Raw genomic sequence first — 23,970 nt, forward strand, 5'->3', positions numbered from 1 at the left:
CAGTCGCACGTGAGCATCAGACTCATAAACAGATTACGTTCAGTATTTAGCTCAACACAATGATGAGTGGACACAGTGGGACGGGGTCAGGGGGGCGTGGTCAGGAGGGCGTGGTCAGGAGGGCGTGGTCAGGAGGACGAGGTCAGGAGGACGAGGTCAGGAGGACGAGGTCAGGAGAACGTGGTCAGGAGGAGACGTGGTGAGGAGGGCGTGGTCAGGAGGAGACATGGTCAAGAGGGCGTGGTCAGGAGGAGACGTGGTCAGGAGGAGACATGGTCAAGAGAGCGTGGTCAGGAGGAGACGTGGTCAGGAGGGCGTGGTCAGGAGGGCGTGGTCAGGAGGACGTGGGGAGGAGGGCGTGGTCAGGAGGAGACGTGGTCAGGAGGGCGTGGTCAGGAGGACGTGGTCAGGAGGACGTGGTGAGGAGGGCGTGGTCAGGAGGAGACGTGGTCAGGAGGAGACGTGGTCAGGAGGAGACGTGGTGAGGAGGGCATGGTCAAGAGGGCGTGGTCAGGAGGAGACGTGGTCAGGAGGGCGTGGTCAGGAGGACGTGGGGAGGAGGGCGTGGTCAGGAGGAGACGTGGTCAGGAGGGCGTGGTCAGGAGGAGACGTGGTCAGCAGGAGATGTGGTCAGGAGGGTGTGGTCAGGAGGACGTGGTCAGGAGGGCGTGGTCAGGAGGACGTGGTCAGGAGGACGTGGTCAGGAGGGCGTGGTCAGGAGGACGTGGTCAGGAGGGCGTGGTCAGGAGGGCGTGGTCAGGAGAACATGTCTGGGTTCTGACTCGTGGTCCCAGGGTCAGGTCTTGGACCGTTTACTGGCCCAGAACAACTTTTATTCAGGCAAAGCCGTCTTGTGGAAACCAGGTCAAAACTAGGACTAAACCAGGACTAAACCAGGTCCAAACACAGGACTAAAGAACATCTAGAGAACATCTTCTCGTGTGAATATAACACAAACACATAACGACCTCTTCGTGTGAGTGAAACTTCTGTCTTGAATTCTCTCTTCACAGAAAAAAAGCAATTTATTTTTGCCCTTGAAACATTCTGGACTTTGTGTTCAAACGTTCTCTTGAAACTCGTGCAGGAAAAAGCTCTGCATTTTCAACATGTTTGTGACATATTCTGTTCTTTCTTCACGTTGCTTCATGTTCTCCGCTGCTGCTCCAGAACAGAAACACAGTGAAGGGAGGAACCTCTCGATGTTTCTTCAGCGGGTCATGGACGTTAACACAAAGTCACGTGAAACAAGAGCTTCCAAATCGTGGATAGTTTTTATGCCGAGCTTTAAAATCCTCAAAAGGCATAAAATAGTTTAATTTCAATAGTGCTTTGTTCCACAGGGAGCAAAGTGTCCGAAGGCCGTTTTCCTGACTCCGTGCGATATTATTATAAAATGATAATATCCTGAGATCTCAAGCGGTGAATTCTTGATCTGAAGTTCAACAAACGTATTAAATAATCAGACAAATCCAAATGAGAGCTTTAGAAACGAGACAGTTCTGTCCAATGAAGAATGAGGATCTGGCTTTAAGATGATAGATTATTTGTCTCTTGCACGTGTTTGTTAAAAGAGAATGTATCATTGATTCAGATCTCCAAGTATTTGTAATACTTCAATCACATGACCATCGAGCGTAAGAATATATATATTTTATAACTCAGTAGAGCCTTTTTATTTTATTTTTTCACTTGAATTCATTTGTCATTTTAAATTAACACAGTTTTGAGTGAAAATCCACTTGTGTATATTTTGCATCATTGTGATCATTTGTGTTTATATGCATTGTAAATAAAAGTGGTCCAAGAACAGACCCTTGAGGAACTCCTTTGTTTTACGATGAGAAAATTTAGACTGAAAGATCGCATCCCCAACAACCTTTTTCAACTAGAAACGAACCAATCTTAAATCTAACCCAGGACTAAACACGCTAAAGCAGATCTAGAACATGACCAGGTCCAAACCAGGACTAAACACGCTAAAGCAGATCTAGAACATGACCAGGTCCAAACCAGGACTAAACACGCTAAAGCAGATCTAGAACATGACCAGGTCCAAACCAGGACTAAACACGCTAAAGCAGATCTAGAACATGACCAGGTCCAAACCAGGACTAAACACGCTAAAGCAGATCTAGAACATGACCAGGTCCAAACCAGGACTAAACACGCTAAAGCAGATCTAGAACATGACCAGGTCCAAACCAGGACTAAACACGCTAAAGCAGATCTAGAACATGACCAGGTCCAAACCAGGACTAAACACGTTAAAGCAGATCTAGAACATGACCAGGTCCAAACCAGGACTAAACACGCTAAAGCAGATCTAGAACATGACCAGGTCCAAACCAGGACTAAAGACGCTAAAGCAGATCTAGAACATGACCAGGTCCAAACCAGGACTAAACACGCTAAAGCAGATCTAGAACATGACCAGGTCCAAACCAGGACTAAAGACGCTAAAGCAGATCTAGAACATGACCAGGTCCAAACCAGGACTAAAGACGCTAAAGCAGATCTAGAACATGACCAGGTCCAAACCAGGACTAAACACGTTAAAGCAGATCTAGAACATGACCAGGTCCAAACCAGGACTAAAGACGCTAAAGCAGATCTAGAACATGACCAGGTCCAAACCAGGACTAAACACGCTAAAGCAGATCTAGAACATGACCAGGTCCAAACCAGGACTAAACACGCTAAAGCAGATCTAGCAAACGTCACAAATACGTGAGATATTATTGGAACATTGAAATTCAGTCATAATATTATTTGTATTCTAAATTGTGCGGCTTTTATTACGTTTTTGTTTCATGAAATGTGTTTTAAATGTGGAAGGGGAGGGATCCAAATAAACAAACAGACATTGTCATGTGTTGCTCATCTGTTACCCGCGCCTCCGTTTGCCCTGCTCATCCTCGGCCCCTCCCCCTCCAGCTCTAGCTCCACCTCCAGCTCCACCTCCAGCTCTAGCTCCACCTCCTGCTCTACCTCCAGCTCCACCTCCAGCTCCAGCTCCACACAGTCCTCACACAGACACAGACCCCTGCAGAGTGTCATCCTCTGCCCAGCGTCATCCTCTGCACCGAGCTCTCACAGGCGAGTCAGAGCACAGCCGAGCGCACACCGCCCTCGCTCTCTCGGTACGTCTGCTTTTATCTACATTTATCCACGTTTAGCTGTCTTTTTGTGTCGTCTTCAGAGTGTGGAGTCCGGCTTTTGAGCTTGTTTTTCCTCCGTCGCTCTGATGCGAGCTGCAGATGATGAACGAGTTTAGCACTCAAGTCATGTACAGCTGCTGGTGTTTGATGCAGTTTGACTAAACCAGGTCTAAACCAGGACTAAAACAGGACTAAACCAGGTCTAAACCAGGTCTAAAGCAGGACTAAACCAAGTCTAAACCAGGACTACAGCAGGACTAAACCAGGACTAAACCAGGACTAAACCAAGTCTCAATCAGGGCCAAACCAGGACTTGATCAGGAAGGCAAGACACAATCCAAACTGGGACTAAACCAGGACAAAAACATGTCTAAATCGGGACTAAACCAGGACAAAAACAAGTCTAAACTGGGACTAAACCAGGACAAAAACAAGTCTAAATTGGGACTAAACCAGGACAAAAACAAGTCTAAACTGGACCTAAACCAGGACTTGATCGGGTCAAAAACAAGTCTAATTTGGGACTAAACCAGGACAAAAACAAGTCTAAAATGGTACTAAACCAGGACAAAAACAAGTCTAAACTGGGACTAAACCAGGACAAAAACAAGTCTAAACTGGGACTAAACCAGGACAAAAACAAGTCTAAATCGGGACTAAACCAGGACAAAAACAAGTCTAAAATGGGACTAAACCAGGACAAAAACAAGTCTAAACCAGGTCTAATATCGAGCTCCTGTATAATTCATCTCGAGTGCAGCTTCATATTCAACCCACGATTCACACAAACAAGGCTTTGACGCTTTATACTTCAGTGCACGAGATCTTAACGATTCTGTAGCTTTCATTTCCCACTCAGATGTTTTAACGAGCGATCTGCAGCAGAAGTCGCTCCTTCTCCTCGTTTGAAGTCCATTTGTCGCAGAGCTAACGATGCAGATGCAGTGAAGGATGTGCAGATCTTCTGGTTCAACTTTGAGAAAGGCGTCCACAGCTCAGGGAGATTATGTCAGACTCATTATCGTGCTGCAGAGAGTCATTTTCTGCTGCGACTAACGACTGTTTTAGCCATCGAGCGGTCACACTGTCCGTTGAGACTTTTGCAACACATTATCAAGCAAATACAGGGCGAAATATGGCGACTGAAGATCGTCCGGACGGAAAAAATGCACGAATAATGTGTAAAATTGAGCAAAATCGGAAATTGTTAAATTTTTTTGACATTTTGATTTGTTATAAAAAGTCTGTTTAGTCCATAGAACGGTTACGAGTACCAAAATACAACTAGGATTTATTTTAATTAATGGCTTGTAACCATTTGACGATTACACTGAACGCCGTGAGATGAACAATTTTTATTCTGGGTTTATTAGTCACTTTTTGCCACTGTTTTGTGTGAAATGAGCTCTTCATCGATGCCTCGTCTTTCCTCCAAACTAAAGAGTGAAACTGCGTCGTTCAGAAATGGCGTTACTTTAGACCAGACTCTGTCGCAGCAAACTGAAGTCCAGATGCAAGTCCACACCATGTACCGTATTCTCTGCACTATAAGGCGCACTTAAAAGCTTTTGATTTCCCCCAAAAACGACAGCGCGCCTTATTACAAACAGAATCAGTATTCATGGATTCATTCTGGTTGTAATAACTGACCTCGAAGTGATTTTGTGTGGCACACGTTTTGTTTCTCTTAATGCGCCTTATGTATGAAAAATTATGGAAAATAGACCGTTCATTGACAGTGTTCGTGCTCGTTTATGAAAGAAAGTGCACGAATCAGAATAGTTAGAATGAGTCAAATGTTTAATCCCTGTCAGTACAATTTTAACACAGATTCTTCATAATATATCAAAATATAGTTTAATACAGTCTCGTAAAATGAATATAGTTGGTAATACAATATAGTAAAGTTTATAGATGGTAATACAATATGGTAAAGTTAATATATTTGGTTTCCCCTTCAACAGTGAGCCTTATTTTGTGGGGAATACGGTACATTTAGGCGTGGAAGATGGTGACAAACATGTATAAATCAATATTTTAGAGATGATATTATGTAAATCTAACAAAAATATGTGAAAACGTGTCTTTAAACGTGTTAGCTGAGGTTTAATTATGCGACTAAAGTGGAGAAGCATCTCCTTAAATCCTTGTTTGACAGTTTATTTGACATTTTTATTTTCCGTCAGTTCTATTTTATTTGCTTTTAACTATAAACGATTTACTTGATATTTAAATATCAGCAAAAATGCACAATATGATCTGAATCTTAATATTGCCCGGTTGCATATTCTGTTGAAGTGAAAGTGTGCTGAGGCGACAGGTCAAATCTTTCTTCCATTTGCAAGATTTTGTTTTGATCATGTTTTATGTTTTGTATCAAGATATAAAAACTGCCAGAATGTCACATATTTGGGACGTATACATCCAAAATGGACCGGGCCAGGTTCAAATGTCTTGCTTTGTGTTGTCGACGAATCAGAAACAAAAACCTTTTACAGATTTGACTGTAAATTGTCGTAAAGATATTCAAATTTTGCCTAATTTTTGGGAATTAAAATCAGGTTTAGAATTAAATATTCAACAAATCCTTTAGGAAAATCCATCAAAATGTTGTTCCTAAGGTGGTACATTTCAAACTTTGTACCCATTTCGATACAAAAAGGATTATAAAAAAACACTATTTTTTAAGAAAATGTAATATAATTTTCAACACTTAATAACAGTATTTCCTTTTACATGTGATCTTAAACCAGCTTTGATAAAACTCAAGATTCTAAAACTATTCAGGAAAGCTCACATTTTGCCTGGTTTATGTTACTCGTTACCGTGTGGTTTCGAGTGGTTTCACGTTGTCAGATCAAGAGTCACTAATCCCTTATGTAAGAACTTTTCCTCAGCTGCGGCTAATCCTCAGCTCGGACGTCCAGAGAACTCTTGATTGGCTCAACTTTTCCACATCCGTTTAACATGACACTCAACTTGTCAGACACTCGCACTTGTCAGACACTCGCACTTGTCAGACACTCGACTGGTCAGACACTCGACTGGTCAGACACTCGACTGGTCAGACACTCGCACTTGTCAGACACTCGCACTTGTCAGACACTCGCACTTGTTAGACACTCTCACTTGTCAGACACTCGCACTTGTCAGACACTCGCACTTGTCAGACACTCGCACTTGTCAGACACTCGCACTTGTCAGACACTCGCACTTGTCAGACACTCGACTGGTCAGACACTCGACTGGTCAGACACTCGCACTTGTCAGACACTCGCACTTGTCAGACACTCGCACTTGTCAGACACTCGCACTTGTCAGACACTCGCACTTGTCAGACACTCGACTGGTCAGACACTCGCACTTGTCAGACACTCGCACTTGTCAGACACTCGCACTTGTCAGACAATCAAAATCAGAAACGGTTAATCGTTTTTTGACGTTTTGATTGAATCCTGTCGCTGTCTTTGTGTTTTAGAGTCGGGACAGTGGTTTCTGCAGCCTTTATTTATTTATATTTTTCTGTTTTATGTTATTTCTGTGTTCCATTCCTCTCTGCAAAACAGTTAAAGGCACAAACTAATTACAAAACAGAACAAAACACTGTCTTTAATGTGCGTGCGCGTTCTCTCATTTACCGTATTTTCTGTACTATAAGTCGCATTTTTTTCATAATTTTGGTTAATATTTTTTTTTTTTTCATACTTATCAACAATTTTTGCATCTTTTTGACATTTTTCTCACATCTACAAAAGAACTGCCTCTTCTTTGCGCCTGTAACCTCTTGTGTCCGAGGCTGTTCTAGTTAGACGGATTAACCCCGACCTTGTGCAGACCGTCTGAGCGGCGACCATGGCGATAATCCACCAGGACTCTCTGTTTTAAACCATCTTCTGTCTTCTCTGTCGTCAGAAATCCCTGTTGAAGCGGCCATGGGCAGACAAGAGGCGGACCGTGTGTGGAAGAAGACCACCGAGAACATCCAGGAGGCCTTCGAGTTCATGGAGGAGCTCGGATCGTGAGTGCAGACGCCGGAACGTTGGAGAAAATGACACGCGCCACGACAAACGAGTGTCCAAAAGCCGACGAAACTCATTTATTATGTTGAAAACGACGGCTTTTTGACCTTCGGCTGCTTAAAATGGCATTGTCGCTGTAATGTTTCACGGTGTGGCATTAAACGCACACATATCTTGTGCTTATTCATGTTTTTGCTGCTCAAAAGTACCTCGACCCGTCACAATAGCAAATGTAGAAGTGCGATGTATGTTTCTACATCAGAATATCACGATACATTATAGTATTGAAACTACTTTAAGCCACTGACGCAGTATAAAGTCCTAGTAAACGTACAATATATTTGAAAAAACGCTGAATGAAACGCTTATAATTAGTTGTAGAGCTCGAAATCTCACATCAAAATAACCAAAAGTGCAAAGAAAATCTGCACATATCAAGCCTCAAATATTTCGTTCCAGTTCTTATTTATTGAACGATGAGACGATATAGTAAAATAAAATGGTGACAATGCTGGAAAAACATGCATTTTTCGCGGCTCGCCTCTCCACAGATCTGACCTGTAACCTGGTGCTTGTCTCCGTGGAGATAGACGAGTAGGTGTTGTTTATCCTTCACCAGAAAAGTGTTATTTTTGCACTGTTAGAACCTTTTGCAGTTCTTTGTATCACTTTGTTTTTATTTGAGGAGGAACTAGGAAGTGGGGTCCCTCTTTGGGGAGAAGCAGAACTTAGTACCTTTGACGATAGCGCTCCCCCTGCTGCTTTCTTGTGAAATTACACTGTCAGAGAACGGACGCAAAAACATTTCACGTTGCCAGATATTAAAAAAAGAGCCAGGGTTTCTCAGGAGAGTTGTTTTCAGGTCGTTTTCAGGTCGTTTTCGGGTCTTGAAATAAATATTTAACCATCACAGGGACAAAGACGTTCAATAAGGTTAAAATGTTACTCAGTTCTGCTTTAAGATGTTGTGTCGGTGTTTAACTTTTCTATTTGTGACGATAATGTTTTTTTAGATAAATTCTATACATGCTGTCTTTAGCAATTTTGTGTAAAGACTTGAAACTCGAAGCAGTGGACTGGGACTTGGACTGGGACTTGGGATTTGGCATTTGGGACTGGAAACTTGGATTTGGAATTTGGAATTTGGGATTTGGGATTTAGGATTTGTGACTGGAAACTTGGATTTGAGATTTGGGACTTGGACTTACAAAACAATGACTTGGTCTCACCTCTGTTTTTCTGCCCTTTAACCATTGCACTCAAGTAAGAGTCATGTTAGTTTAAAACAATAATACTCAAGTCGAGGTAGAAAGTATTTTGGGCCTAAAAAATGTGTTTTAGTTGATAAAAAAAAACTTTAAATAACGCACAGAGCTGTAATCTCTAAAGTACAGACAAAACTAATGACCAAAACCAATCGGAAACTCATTGTTCAAGTCATTTAAAAAGCTTTTGTGACTAAACGTTCTCAGAGGGAAGAGGAACACTCCAGCCATGACCTGTGTCTTCACTGGAGAGACTTTGTGCCGAGGCCCGGTCGTTCCCAGGGGCAGATTACGCCTTTGATTGGATTGGCTCCCGCAGCAGACCTACTTTACCCGGGCCAACGACCGCAGCTTAACGCGGTCATTCACAAAAATCAGATCAACGCGCCTCCTGGAGTCTTTGCACGTACGAACGAGCTAACGAAGCGGGGCGTGAGACCGTGAGACCTTTGTTTACTCGATCAGTCCATGGAGTCTTTATCGAGCAATGTTTTCATCGGTCGACTCGTTATTTTATAGGGACGTGAGATAGTTTTGAGTTTTGGGAGTGTTTTTAAGCGGCCTTTTTACAGATAAATACACTGTTTACTGTTTATTCTGCATAAAAATGTCTTTAGACAACCAAGAATATGTTTGGTCGACAAAAGCCCCGATAAATAAATATGAAAATTGTACTTTTATGGTTGAAATTGTTTGTTTTTCAGACAGTAGAATGTGAGTCCTGTAGAAAACACTTTGACATTGAACCTGAACATTTATGTTTTGGACCATTCTTAAAAGTCTACACAAAAAATCAAGTAAAATAGTGATTTTTTTTCTCAATTTCAGCAATCGTTAATTCGATAAAACAAAAACATTGTATTGAAAAATGATACGTAGAATTGGCTCATTCAGCTGTTTTATTGCTTAAAAATTGCTTTACGGTCATTTCATTTGAGTTTTTTTTTGTAAAGTCCAAATCACGACAGCACAAACTTTGTTTTTTACCAGCAAAAAGTCATTGGTCAATAATCAAGAAGCAGGTTAAAAAGAATAGTTATTTTCTAACCCTGACTCACGTGTGTCGCGCTGAATCGAGCTCTACGGTCAATTCAAACAATTAAATTAAATTAAATCATCTATAAAATCTAATTGTATTAAATGTATTTTTGTGATGCCTAAAGCAGCAGTTGCCTGTCCAAAACAAAGTCACCACAGAAATAAAACACTCTTTCATATTTAGTTGGAGCGTCTTTAGCGTGGATTAGAATTTCACACATTTAGACTTTTATTGTGGTGCGACTCCGCCCTAATTACCCCACAATGAAACACACAGTTTGACCGCAGTGGCTGAACTGAAGAGGACACTTAGACCTTGACTTCCCGTTTCCAGGACTACTTTAAACCCGTGGGACGTCGCCAGAGGAAATGCTTTAATTGCATCTCCTTCGTTAACAAAGGCTCTGGTCTAATAAAAGATAAACCGATTTAGAAACGTAACAAATGAAGCTCACACTGCTGCACACGACAGGGTTATCTGAGCAAATATTGATTTACTTTATTTATTTAATTATTTGGCCTGTTGTTTTTACTTTAATTTTTTTTTATCTAGTTAGATTTTTAATTTTGTAGATTTAGTAACCTTTAAATGTAGTAGATTTTGATTGATTTTTTAATTGTTTATATTCAGTTCGACTTTTGTATTTGGAAAAATAAGTTAGACTGTTGAATTTAGTAGATTTAGTTTAGTTTTTTTAGAAAATTTTGTTGGACTTTTGAAATGTTTAGATTTAGTTTTGGGTCTAAACATTTCCTTCTGAATAAAATAAAAGGTTCTTCTGATAATTCATGGTGTCTATATACTTGAGTAGTGAGACTTTTTAATTATCATATTTTTCTAATCCCGACACAGACCTAATTCTAATAATGCCAACAAATAAAATAATCCAGTAAATGTGTAATAAATGAATAAATAGAACATATAACTCTGCCATCCTGACTTCCTGTCTCTGTTTTGTGACATGCCGTTTCAGGGGGGCTTTCTCCGAGGTTTACATGGTGAAGGAGAAGAAGACGGGAAAGACATTCGCCATGAAGTGTGTGAAGAAGAAACAGAAACAGGATCTGAATCTGGAGAACGAGATTGCCGTTCTGAGGAGGTAAAGGAGTCCGGGGGAACTGTGGGGGTCCGATTGGAGACTGTGGGGGTCCATTTGGGGGCTGTGGGGGTCCGATTGGGGGCTGTGGGGGTCCGTTTGGGGGCTGTGGGGGTGCGTTTGGGGGCTCTGGGTGGGGGCTGTGGGGGTCCGTTTGGGGACTGTGGGGGTCCGTTTGGGGGCTGTGGGGGTCTGTTTGGGGACTGTGGGGGTCCGTTTGGGGTCCGTTTGGGGGCTGTGGGGGGCTGTTTGGGGGCTGTGGGGGTCCGTTTGGGGGCTGTGGGGGTCCGTTTAGAGACTGGGGGTCCGTTTGTCTCTTGGTTCAACATTTTGTAAACATTTTTTAATTCAAGAAAAACACAATTCAGGCAAAGAAAAAATAAATTAAATTTAAAAAAATATAAAAAATATATAAAATTTATAAAAAATGACCAAAAATAATAGAATCAAATACAGGGCTGGACAAAAGATGGATTGGGTAAAATAGAAAATGCTAATTTAGGAAAAATAAGGCATGATGTTAAAACCGGAAACACTTTTATCAAACTTGTCAAAATCCAGATCTCTTTATCTTATGACGTTTATTTTAGAAATGTTATTTATTTGACATTATTAGAGCTTTAAAGTCACTCTAGAGCTCACACAAATTCAAATACAAATAAATAAATAATAAAAGCCATAATTACAGATACTTGACACTAGGAGGCAGTCATCGCTGTGAAGTTGCATCTCAAAAATGTTCTGGAACGTCATAATGTATTAAATCTCAAGTCAATTTTGCTTTAAAATATCCTTGAACTTCTCGTGAGTCGTGAATATAGTTCATCCCTGAACAGTTTGTCTTGTCTCTTCTACAGGATCAAACACGAGAATGTGGTCGAGATGGAGGATTTATACGAGAGTGACAGTCACTATTACCTCATCATGCAACTGTAAGTCTCACTCCACACGACAGTCCAAAAGAACGTCACCACAGGAGAAAACACGCTGGAATATATCTCCAGTGTGTCATTGTTCCTCACACAGATCTCCAGCGTGTCATTGTTCCTCACACAGATCTCCAGTGTGTCATTGTTCCTCACACAGATCTTCAGTGTGTCATTGTTCCTCACACAGATCTTCAGTGTGTCATTGTTCCTCACACAGATCTTCAGTGTGTCATTGTTCCTCACACAGATCTTCAGCGTGTCATTGTTCCTCACACAGATCTCCAGTGTGTCGTTGTTCCTCACACAGATCTTCAGTGTGTCATTGTTCCTCACACAGATCTTCAGCGTGTCATTGTTCCTCACACAGATCTCCAGTGTGTCGTTGTTCCTCACACAGATCTTCAGCGTGTCATTGTTCCTCACACAGATCTTCAGCGTGTCATTGTTCCTCACACAGATCTCCAGTGTGTCGTTGTTCCTCACACAGATCGTCAGCGTGTCATTGTTCCTCACACAGATCTCCAGTGTGTCGTTGTTCCTCACACAGATCGTCAGTGTGTCATTGTTCCTCACACAGATCGTCAGTGTGTCATTGTTCCTCACACAGATCTCCAGTGTGTCGTTGTTCCTCACACAGATCGTCAGTGTGTCATTGTTCCTCACACAGATCTTCAGCGTGTCGTTGTTCCTCACACAGATCTCCAGTGTGTCATTGTTCCTCACACAGATCTCCAGTGTGTCGTTGTTCCTCACACAGATCGTCAGCGTGTCATTGTTCCTCACACAGATCTCCAGTGTGTCGTTGTTCCTCACACAGATCGTCAGTGTGTCATTGTTCCTCACACAGATCGTCAGTGTGTCATTGTTCCTCACACAGATCTCCAGTGTGTCGTTGTTCCTCACACAGATCGTCAGTGTGTCATTGTTCCTCACACAGATCGTCAGCGTGTCATTGTTCCTCACACAGATCTCCAGTGTGTCGTTGTTCCTCACACAGATCGTCAGTGTGTCATTGTTCCTCACACAGATCGTCAGTGTGTCATTGTTCCTCACACAGATCTCCAGTGTGTCGTTGTTCCTCACACAGATCGTCAGTGTGTCATTGTTCCTCACACAGATCTTCAGCGTGTCGTTGTTCCTCACACAGATCTCCAGTGTGTCATTGTTCCTCACACAGATGATCTGAAGGTCAGCTCATCTGTGTGAGGAACAAACACACTGACATCTCGTCCATGACCACGGGATTCGTCTTTCCACACGGCCGTTGGGTTTAAACACTGTGTTACAGCAGTTCTCCAGTAGGGGGCTCGTACCTTCCGTATTAGCTCAGTCAATTCCGAGTGGTGACTTCTTTTTTGGGACAGTTTATTCACACAATATTGTAGCTTTACTCTATCGTGACTTTTGCCTCGTGTGGTCAGCGTTTCCGGAGGCGAGCTGTTCGACCGCATCCTGGACCGCGGTGTTTACTCGGAGCTAGACGCCAGTAAAGTGATCCAGCAGGTCCTGCAGGCCGTGAGCTTCCTGCACCAGAACGGAGTCGTGCACCGGGACCTCAAGGTCAGTCACAGATTAACTGAAGACGGGCGTGGCATCGGTCAGTGTCGGGAAGCGACCAAATGTCCAGATAACATGTGTTTAAAGGGGCTATGGCGGGTTTTACGATTGTCAAATTTTGACTTTATTTATAATAATAATAATAATAACTTTTATTTATATAGCGCTTTTCAGTGACCCAAAGACGCTGAACATAATAAAAAAAGGGGGGGGTATTTACAGACAGGGGGGACAACACGTACAGAACACATTAATATACAGATAAAATGAACAAGACAGAAGAAGTAGAGAGAAAAAGATGGGGATGTAACAGGGGGTAGAAGAGTAGGCAATGGGGTAGAGGAGGCTAGGGGTAGGGGAGGTCATAGGCTTGGGTGAAGAGGTATGTTTTTAGGCGGGATTTGAATGTTGTGAGTGAGGGAGAGTGGCGGACAGGTTGGGGGAGGGAGTTCCAGAGTCGGGGTGCTGTTCGGGAGAATTCTCTGTCGCCAAAAGTTTTGAGTCGGGATGTTGGTGCAGTCAGGGTGAGAGAGGAGGAGGATCGGAGAGCTCGGGAGGGGCGGTGGGGGATGAGGAGGTCAGACAGGTAGGGGGGGACAAGGTGGTGAAGAGCTTTGAAGGTGAGGAGGAGTATTTTAAAGTTTATGCGCTGCTTGATGGGGAGCCAGTGGAGAGAGCGGAGAACGGGAGTGATGTGATCACGGGACCGGGTGTGGGTGAGGAGGCGGGCAGCGGAGTTTTGGACCATTTGGAGTCTATGGAGGGAATGGGAGGAGATGCAAGTGAGGAGGGAGTTGCAGTAGTCGAGGCGGGAGGGGATGAAGGCATGGATGAGGGATTCAGCAGCGGGGAGGGTGAGGCAGTGTCGGATTTTGGCGATGCGGCGGAGGTGGAAGGATGAGGTCTTGACAATGTGGCTGACATGGGGAGTGAAAGAGAGGGTGGGGTCCATGATGACACCGAGATGGCGTACCAGGGTAGAGGGGGTGATGGTCGAGGTGTCGATGCTGAGTGAAAAGGGACCAGTTTTATTGAGAGTGGATTTGGTGCCAATGAGGAGGAGCTCTGTTTTGTCACTGTTCAGTTTGAGGAAGTTGAGAGTGAGCCATGATTTTATTGTAGAGATGCAGGTTTGGATGTGGCTGAGGGGAGGGTTTTGGGTGGATTTGGTGGTGAGGTATATCTGGGTGTCGTCAGCGTAGCAGTGAAAGTCCAGGTTGAGTTGGCGGAGGATGTGACCAAGGGGGAAGATGTAGCAGATGAAGAGGAGGGGGCCGAGGACTGAGCCCTGGGGGACCCTGCGTTACTGGGGAGAGGGTGGATGAGTGACCGGAGAGGGAAATGAACTCTTGCCTGTTGGTGAGGTAGGATGTGAGCCAGTCAAGTGCAGAGCCCTCAACACCCAGTTGGCGCAGCCTTTGTAGGAGGATGGAATGGTTTATAGTGTCAAAGGCTGCGCTGAGGTCTAGTAGTAACAGGATGTTGAGGGCCCCGGAGTCTGCAGAGGTGAGGAGATCGTTGAGTACTTTGACCAGGGCTGTTTCAGTGCTGTGAAGTGGGCGGAAGCCAGATTGGAGGGGTTCATAGAGGTTGTTTGACTGGAGGTGGGTGTGAAGTTGGGCGGCGACGATGCGTTCCAGCGTTTTTGAGAGGAACGGCAGGTTGGAGATGGGGCGGTAGTTGGAGAGGTTGGCGGAGTCTAGGGTGGGTTTTTTGAGGATGGGGGTGATGGAGGCCAGTTTGTACATGGAAGGAACATGGCCGAGGGATAAAGACTGGTTGAAGAGGGTGGTGAGATGGGGGATGAGAGCAGGGAGGCAGGCCTTGGTTAGAGTCGTTGGGAGGGGGTCGAGAGAGCAGGTGGTGGTTTTGGAAGCGGTGATGAGGTCTATGACATGAGAGGAGTTAACAGAGGAGAAGGTGGTGAGGGGAGGGAAGGGTGGGTGGTCAGGGAGAGGAGGGGGGGCAGGGGTGGGGGTGGTGATGGAGTTAATGGAGACGGCAGTCATGGAGCTGTTGATTTTGGAAATTTTGTCATTGAAGGCAAGGAGGAAAGAGTTGCAGAGGTCAGGGGAGGAGGGTGGAGTGATGTCCGGTGGCTGGAGCAGCTTGTTGACGGTGGAGAACAGGGTGCGAGGGCTCCGGTGGGAGCTGTTGATGAGGGTGGAGAGGTGGGCAGATTTGGCGGCTTGGAGAGCGTCACGGTAGGAGGAGATGTGTAATTTGAAAGCTTCGGCGTGGACGGTGAGGCGGGTTCTTTTGAGGAGTCATTCGAGTTGGCGGCCAGTCTGCTTCATGGTGCGGAGTTCAGGGGTGTACCAGGGGGCGGGGTTGATGTATGAGACGGAGGAGGTTTTCCAGGGGGCTAGGGAGTCAAGGGAGTCGGAGAGGGTGGTGTTGAGCATGACAGCATAGTCGTCGGGGGAAGAGGGGGGGGAGTCAGGGGGGAAAGCAGAGGATATGAGCTGGGAGAGCGTGAGGGGGTTGACTGACTTGATATTGCGGTAGGTGATGGTGCGTTTTTTGGGGTTGTGGGGCGAGGGTAGGGGGGCGGAGAAAAGGATGCAGAGATGATCAGAGAGTGGGAAGGGGAGGGGGTGGGGCTTAGATATGGGTAGGAGAGAGGAACAGACTAAGTCCAGAGTGTGGCCTTTGGTATGGGTGGGGAAGTCAATATGTTGGGTGAGATGGAAGCAGTCCAGGAGAGAGAGGAAGTCGGATGTCAGTGGGGCGTTGGGGCAGTCAATGTGGATGTTGAAGTCACCAGTGAGTAGGAGGCGGGCAGAGAGAGAGGATGCGATGGTGAGGAGTTCAGACAATTCAGTGAGGAAAGAAGGGTGGGGCTTTGGGGGACGATAGATCAGGATAGCGGTGATAGAGTTGGGGAGGGAGAAGGCGAGGTATTCAAATGATGAGATGGATGGAAGGTTGAGGTTCAGTTCAGTGATGGATGTACATTTTTTATGAATAACAGCAAGACCACAGCCAGAGCAGCGTTTTTCACTCACAATTATTTGGTGTGTTTATGCCTGTTGTACATATAAATGATAGTTTTACACCAATCGAGCAGGTATTTGTGGAGAAAATGTTCTGTAGAAAATGACAGGAAGTGACATCACACCAGGGACACTCATTCCAGTCAAAGTTTATGCAGAATTTACACAAACAACTTTTTTGACTCTCTAAACATTAATTCAACAAAATAAAGTCGCTCTCGTATATTTGAATTTGTCAAATAAAAATAATGTTGACATTAGATGAGTTTTGGCCCAGTGTTTGCTGGGTAATTTCCTACTGTGATGTCATCAATTACAAACAGGAAGTGAAATTGTAAACCTAAAAAATGTGCCATTCTAAAATTGGTATAATTTTTAGCCAGATTCAAAATACATTTATCTTGACCACATTTTAGTTCAATGAGTCGTCCGACCTGTAGGGGGCGCTTTAATTTAGGCTTCAAACGTCACGGCATTAGACAGAAGAGTGAAAAACGCTGCTCTGGCTGTGATTGCATGTGAGTTTTCCTTCTCTAATCAGTGAAACGCTGTAATATGCACGCAGTAAACACACTTTTTAACTTGACACGCTCGACATACAAAATATTAAAACATCACTTTAAAAAACGGGCCGAGAAATGAAACCAAACTCACGAAATACAATGAAAACGCATCAAAGGAATGACGGCGTTTCAGAAATATGACACAAATCTTAAGACTTAATGCTGTTGATTTCCCTTTTCACGGTACTCACGTCTTAATCACGTCTAACCTGTCATTTTCCTCAAGGATTTGAGCATTTGAAAGACAACCAAACTGCGATATAATTTTCAAACGGATCTGTACCAATGACACGTCTTTAGAATCACAAACTCAGGATCAATAGATACAGTTAAATAGAGACAAAAATGTAGAAGAGGAGGAATCGAGCGGTGCAAATGGGTGTTTTTGTTTCGCAGCCGGAGAACATCCTGTACTACAGCCAGGACGAGGACTCCAAGATCATGATCAGTGACTTTGGCCTTTCCAAGATGGTGGACAACGGCATCATGTCCACTGCGTGCGGCACCCCGGGTTACGTGGGTGAGTGACGGGCGCAGAGCTGCACTCGAGTAGCGGACAACGGTCTGAAACGGGGGCAAAAGTGAAGTGGAACGTGGTATTAGTATTTTTTTTTTTTTTAATGGTGACATTAGAGTTAGAGTTTAGAGTTTTGCCCCAGTGTTTGCTGGGTAATTTCTCAGTGTGATGTCATCAATTACAAACAGGAAGTGAAATTATAAACCTAAAAAAAAGTGCCATTCTGTGATAACATTTTTATAATTTCTTAGCAAAATTCAAAATAATATTTATCTTTAGTCAAGTATCTTTAGTTCAATGAGTGGTCCGACCTGTAGGGGGCGCTTTAAGTTGTTTGTTTATTTAAAATGTGCACGATTTTATAGAAAACGCTCAATTTTAGACTTGGTTTGGTGGGATTGTCGCTGTGGTGAACGTTTTCCATAGTTTTACGTCGGTCAGGTTTGAGTTTGCGAAGAAAAGTCGAAAAATTTAAGTTGAAAAATACAGGAAGTTAAGCTATGGTCCCTCTGTGATGTCATCAACACGCAACGTTTCACCAAAAATGCCATACGACACACTTTTCTGGCAGTTAAAACGATCTGCGGACAAAATTTCCGCGTTATCAGTTAATATTTATTGTTTATATTTATATGAATTTTGGCCCTCGTTTACGCTATGGTTGCTAGGTAACAGCTGTGGAATTACCTCCTCTTCCGCCGCTCATTTCCAACCAGGAAGTGACATTATGAACTAAATGTCACTAAAATGCTAAAACTTGGGGGAAAATTAAGCAAAAATATTTAGTAAAATCTGAAATATACTATTATTTTCTTTAGTGAAATAGTTTTTTTTTAAATTTTATTTTATGTGTAGTTTTATGTCTACTTTGCCACTAATGCTACTCTACACGCTAAAAAAAAACTGTTTTGACTGGCGAGATAGTATATAATAGTATTTTTCACAGTTTAAAAAAAAATAGAGACACAAACCAACTCTGGAAATTCAAAATTGTTAAAAGAATTGACTAAAATGATTATTAATTAGGTCTGATGCCAGTTTCGACCATTTTGAGCATTTTTAAAGTGTCGTTAGAGTGGCACAAACGCTGACAATGGCCAAAGAAACTCACTTAATCAGTTTATTACGCACACATTGTTAGATACTTAAATGGAACAAACCTGTGTGCCTTTGTTGACCTTTAACCTGAGCTAAAGCTGAGTTGCCTCTGGTGTTTCAGCTCCGGAGGTGTTGGCGCAGAAGCCGTACAGTAAAGCCGTGGACTGTTGGTCCATCGGAGTCATCGCCTACATCCTGTGAGTCATTTATGAGGAAATCATGATAAATATGAACATCTCTGCATTTGTTGTATCTTATTTAGCAACTAAATACATTTTCAAAGCATTCTGCCCCACACTGGCATTGGTTTTACAGTGTGGACCTGAAATGTGTCGTCACAGCGACAGAAACGCAATAAAAGAGCAATAAAAACACCTTTTAATGGTCTTTTAAATAAACACAAATGGAAGTCATAAAATACAACTAAAATGTGTTGTACAAAAAGCTGCCTTTTAAACATCAAACAAACTTTAAAAACTGAATTAATTGATTTGAATGCCTTGGATAATATAGTCTGCACTTTACTTCAACAATATGGTGCAACATAAATAAATGAAGTAAATGAAGTACATAAAATACATAAATTTATAAAATTTGTAAATTAAAAAAAATTAAAGAATTTAAAAATAATAATAAAAATGATAAATGATAAAAATAATAAAAAAAAGTATGTATAATATAATACATTTAAATGTCACAAAACACAAAAGGAGCGTAAAATAAACCAAAAACACTTTAGTTTATAGACTCAATGTCTCTAAATCAACCATCTCCATATTATAAATGTGTAGATATGTCCCTTTTATAACCCAGTGTTTTTACCTGGAGCGTTTCTGTTTGTTCTGTTTGCAGACTTTGTGGATATCCTCCTTTTTACGAAGAGACCGAGAGTCGACTCTTTTCCAAGATCATCAAGGCGCAGTACGAGTTTGACTCTCCTTTCTGGGACGACATCTCGGACTCTGGTTTGTGTTTAATCTGCACATAATACATAACTAGGGGGAAGTTTTATTGTATTTGAGTAAAAGTATGTTTTATGGTTATTTCATTCCAGCCAAAGACTTTATCCGGAACATGATGCAGAAGGACGCGAACATGCGCTACACTACAGACCAGGCGCTGAGACATCCATGGTGAGGGGACGCGGGGGCGGGGCTAAATGTCACCATCCTTTCATTTAGATTTAGTTTTGTTTCGCTGAAGATGCCAAACAAAACTGTAACAAACGTAACTTTTGACACACACTTACGATACATTAATGTTGGACGCAGAACATATTTAAGACTTGGTTTAATCCCTAGTTTTTTCATGGTTTAGCCTCAATTTTGCCTCAGTTTAGTCCTGGTTTATTCTTCATTTAATTCTGGTTTGTCCTAATTTTGTCCTAATTCAGCCCCAAATTAGTCCTGGTCTAGTATTGATTTAGACCCAGGTTTAGCCTTAGTTTAGGCCACATTTAATTCTGGTTTCTCCTGGTTTTATCCTGCATAGTGTAACAATAATTTAGCCTCAGTTTAGTCCTGGTTTCACTCTTGTTAAGTCCCAACTTTGGCTCTAGTTCATTCCAGGTTTTGTGTTTATTTAGTCCAGCTTTAGTTCTGATTAAGCACTGGTTTAGCCCTGTTTTTGTCCTGGTTTAGCCCTAGTTTAGACCTGATTCAGCCCTTGTTTAGCCCTGGTTTAGTAATAGTTTAGACCTGATTTAGCTCTAGTTTAGACCTGATTAAGCCCTAGTTTAGACTTGGTTTAGCCCAAGTTTATACCTGATTAAGCCCTGGTTTAGTCCTGGTTTAGTCTTGGTCCAGTCCCAGGTTAAGCTGTGCGCCTGACTTGCTCACTTTACACCCACTTTACACTGACTTTACACCCACTTTACACCCACTTTACACTGACTTTACACCCACTTTACACCCACTTTACACCCACTTTACACTGACTTTACACCCACTTTACACCCACTTTACACTGACTTTACACCCACTTTACACCCACTTTACACTCACTTTACACCCACTTTACACTGACTTTACACTGACTTTACACTGACTTTACACCCACTTTACACTCACTTTACACCCACTTTACACCCACTTTACACCCACTTTACACTCACTTTACACTCACTTTACACAGAGGAAGGATTCAAACTAAACTCCGCCTCTTCCGTTTCCCAGGATCATCGGGAAAACGGCGCGGTGCCAGGACATATACTACTCCGTCAGCGTTCAAATCCAGAAGAACTTCGCCAAGTCCAGGTGGAAGGTGAGGTTCATTAAGGAGGCAGTGCAGCGTGCTGTCCACCGGGGGCGCTGTAGAGTCACCTGCGTTAAACATCGACTCTATCACCTATATTTATGTAGAAAATAATAAAATACATAACAAGAGACACAACAGAGACGTTTAGCAATTTAAGTTATGATAAAAAACAATATTGTGATTAAAATTTTTGCTAAAATCGACTTTCAAGCTGGTCCAAACACTAAAATTAAAGTTTTCTGCTCCTAAACTTTGTGTAATTTTATAATATTCTCTACTAATGATCAATACTTTTTTATATGAGGCCCACGTGGATGAATGTTTCTGCACAAATCTACTGAAATACTGAAATATCCATGAAACAAATGGAAATGAAAAGTTAAGTTGTCGTCATTTCATCATTTTAAGCTCCAACACATTTAAAATCAGGTTTAATTATGTGGCTTTTTAATTCAAGTGACACATTTTCACTCAAACATCTTCCATCTCGCGACCCCGAGCCAAAATCCATTTAAAAACAGTTTGACACATGAAAGTACCTGATAACATCTTTATTTTGTTAAATCTTTCAGAAAAATGTGTCCGTTTTGTGTAAATTGACCGTGCTTTTTTAAAGATTTCACATCTTCATGACACAAACAAACTTTTATTTTCACGATTTTCCTCACAAACTGCGATCTGGCCGATGTAAAACTGTGATGATTATTCACCGTGTACTATCCCATTAAAAAGAAAGTGATAATAATTAGAAAAACATGAGATTCTGCCGTAAAATACTTTATAATACCAATTTATAAAACTAATGTCAATCTTTTTCCTTTTCCGGTGAATTCTTCCGACTCCTAAACACGTCCGATGTCCTCGCAGCAAGCCTACAACGCCGCCGTGGCCATCAACCACATGAAGAAGCTGCAGCTCGCCAACACCGAGGGCAAGCTGAGGCGGAGCAGCGTGCCCGACATCCAGGTGACCGACACGCCCTCTCCCGCGCGCCAACGCAAGCGCCAGGGCCGACCGGAGCCCGGAGCTGCCGAGGGGCGGGGCCGCGCGACCCTGCCCCCTCTGCGCCAGTCCCCGCCGCCCTCGCCGCACCCGTCGCACGCCGCCGGTCTGAAGTCCAGCCAGAGCCAGACGCACCACACGCCCACCATCGGCGAACAGGGCAAGAGCGCGTTCTACTCCGAGCCGGCCAATCTCAACGGGTTCGTAGACGGCATTCACTGCGTTTCTTTTGTAGCACGTCGGGTAAAATGTGAGATTATACTGTAAATACAAGGGTTGAAAGTGGCGTATTCCAAATGTTCACGTTGCTGTATTCGAGTAGATCTTTTGCCTGATTGTACTTTGTTTGAGTAGAATCGGAGACTTACTCGTACACTGGAAAATGTACCATCTTAGCTTATTGTCTTATTTATAAGACAATAAGCTAAAATCATCAAAACAAAATCCAAACCGACATGGCCCCGTGTGAGAAAGTGTTATTAAAACATAACTCAACTGTGGTTTATCATACCTGGCCACGCCCGGGTCTGATTACCGGCACTGCCACGTCTGAAATCGCTTGAATACGACCTGCCAGACAAAGGGACGTCGACCCAAAGATCCTCAGAAGCGAGACATCGTGCTGCGATCCAAAGGGAGAGCCACAAACCCAGGACTGGACCGAGCAGAATGACACCAAGAGCACAGCGAAAACCCATCCAAGAGGTCACAGAAGACCCCTCAACAACAACTGCAGGTCTCATGTGCCTCAGTTAAGGTCAGAGTTCATGTCTCCACCATAAGAAAGACACTGCAACAATGGCCAAGACCAAAACCACTGCTGAGCAAAAAGAACATTAAGGCTTGTCTCAATTTAGCCAGAAAATACCCTGATGATCTCCAAGACTTTTGGGAAAGTACTTTGTGGGAGACGGATCCGATTTTTTGGAAGGTGTGTGTCCATCACGTCTGGCGTAAAAGTAACGCAGCGTTTCAGAAAAAGAACACAAACAGTGAAACGTGGTGGTGTGATGGTCTGGAGCGGTTTAGCTGCTTCAGAACCTGGAAGACGCTGCTGCGATAAATGGATCCATGAATTCAGCTGTCGAACAAAAAGACCTGATGGAGAAGGTCCGACTGTCACAGGACAAGGATCCAAAACACCAGCGAGTTCACTTCTGAATGACAAAGAAACACAAAGAGAAGACTTTAAAGAGGCCAAAGTTCTGACCTGAGACGCTATATTAAGAAAAGACGGTTCATGATCTGTAAAAGACTCATTACGTTATAGTTATCGCAAACGCTTGATTGCAGTTGTTGTTGCTGAGGGTCCAACCAATTATTAGCTTCAGGGGCAATGACTTTTTACACAGGTTTGGATTTCGTTTACCCTTAAAAGTAAAAACCTAAGAACTCAGGATGAATGAACAGATTTAAATACCTACTTTCTCTTTTGTGGTGTGAAAATCTGGTATTACAGCCGATCCAGGCAAAGAAAAGTCACTAAAATATCAACTAGATTCTTATTTAAATGAATGTACAAAGTATTACGGACTCACAAATGTTTTAAACCGTTACTTACCAAACAAAATGTGACCTTTTTATCAATATCGTATCATTTTTTAACGTGAATCCTCTCTTTATTTCAGATACGCTAAAACGTGCAACGTGGAAACGGTCCAGACCGGCGTGTGCTCGCTCATGTGAACTCTCAAGACCAGGATCTGGACTTTCACCTGGTACGTCTTCATTTCACTCAGACAAAAGACAAATGAGATAGAAGACACACAAATCAGACAAAAGAGGCACAAATCAGACAAAAGACGCACAAATCAGGCAAAAGACACAAGATCTGGACTCACACTTTCACCTGGTACGTCTTCATTTCACTTGGTCATAAGACAAATGAGACAAAAGATGCACAAATCAGATAAAAGACGCACAAATGAGACAAAAGACACACAGAAATTAGTCTTTTGTCTCATTTGGCCATGAGACAAATGAGACAAAAGACGCACATAAAATAAACAAAAGATGGCCAAATCAGACAAGACATACAAATGAGACAAAAGATGCACACATGAGACAAAAGACTCACACATCAGACAAAAGACGCACAAAAATCAGACAAAAGACGCTCAAATGAGACAAAAGATGCACAAATACACAGTACTTTGAGCCTGGTTTTAGAAATATTGTGGAGTAGAAAGTATTGTATTTATCTTTCAAAAGTAGTGGAGGCTCAGTAATCTCTTAGTCTAGCGATTTTTTAAAAATTCTTTTCATTTATTTTTTCTTCTTCCGATTATTTGATTTAATCACGTGATAAAAAGGTTTTGTCTGCATTTGACCCGGGTGAAGATCCTGGTGCAGCACTTTTACTGACAAAAGAGAGTTTTCATCAAATACGCGACATTACACATTTTCTGTGTCATTTTCAGGCAATTGTGGCTCGATTTGAGTCATAAATCGTCTTTTCTCAGCTCATGGCGT

General features: G+C 42.8%; 1 protein-coding gene across 1 annotated transcript; it reads left to right on the forward strand.

Annotated features, from left to right (window-relative positions):
* Positions 1-3,066: 3,066 nt before the first annotated feature.
* Positions 3,067-23,208, forward strand: camk1gb (calcium/calmodulin-dependent protein kinase IGb). The gene is made up of 12 exons (XM_072448866.1): positions 3,067-3,143; positions 7,074-7,179; positions 10,458-10,583; positions 11,438-11,512; positions 12,931-13,069; positions 17,022-17,145; positions 18,362-18,437; positions 19,093-19,205; positions 19,295-19,373; positions 20,415-20,502; positions 21,364-21,698; positions 23,127-23,208. The coding sequence occupies exons 2-12, from the start codon at positions 7,094-7,096 to the stop codon at positions 23,182-23,184; spliced, it is 1,299 nt and encodes a 432-aa protein (XP_072304967.1). The 5' UTR covers positions 3,067-3,143; positions 7,074-7,093; the 3' UTR covers positions 23,185-23,208.
* The last annotated feature ends 762 nt before the right edge of the window (positions 23,209-23,970 follow it).

Source organism: Eucyclogobius newberryi, unplaced genomic scaffold (genome assembly GCF_026437365.1).
Source record: "Eucyclogobius newberryi isolate DKJ021-1_F unplaced genomic scaffold, fEucNew1.0.hap1 SCAF_17, whole genome shotgun sequence".
NCBI lineage: Eukaryota > Metazoa > Chordata > Actinopteri > Gobiiformes > Gobiidae > Eucyclogobius > Eucyclogobius newberryi.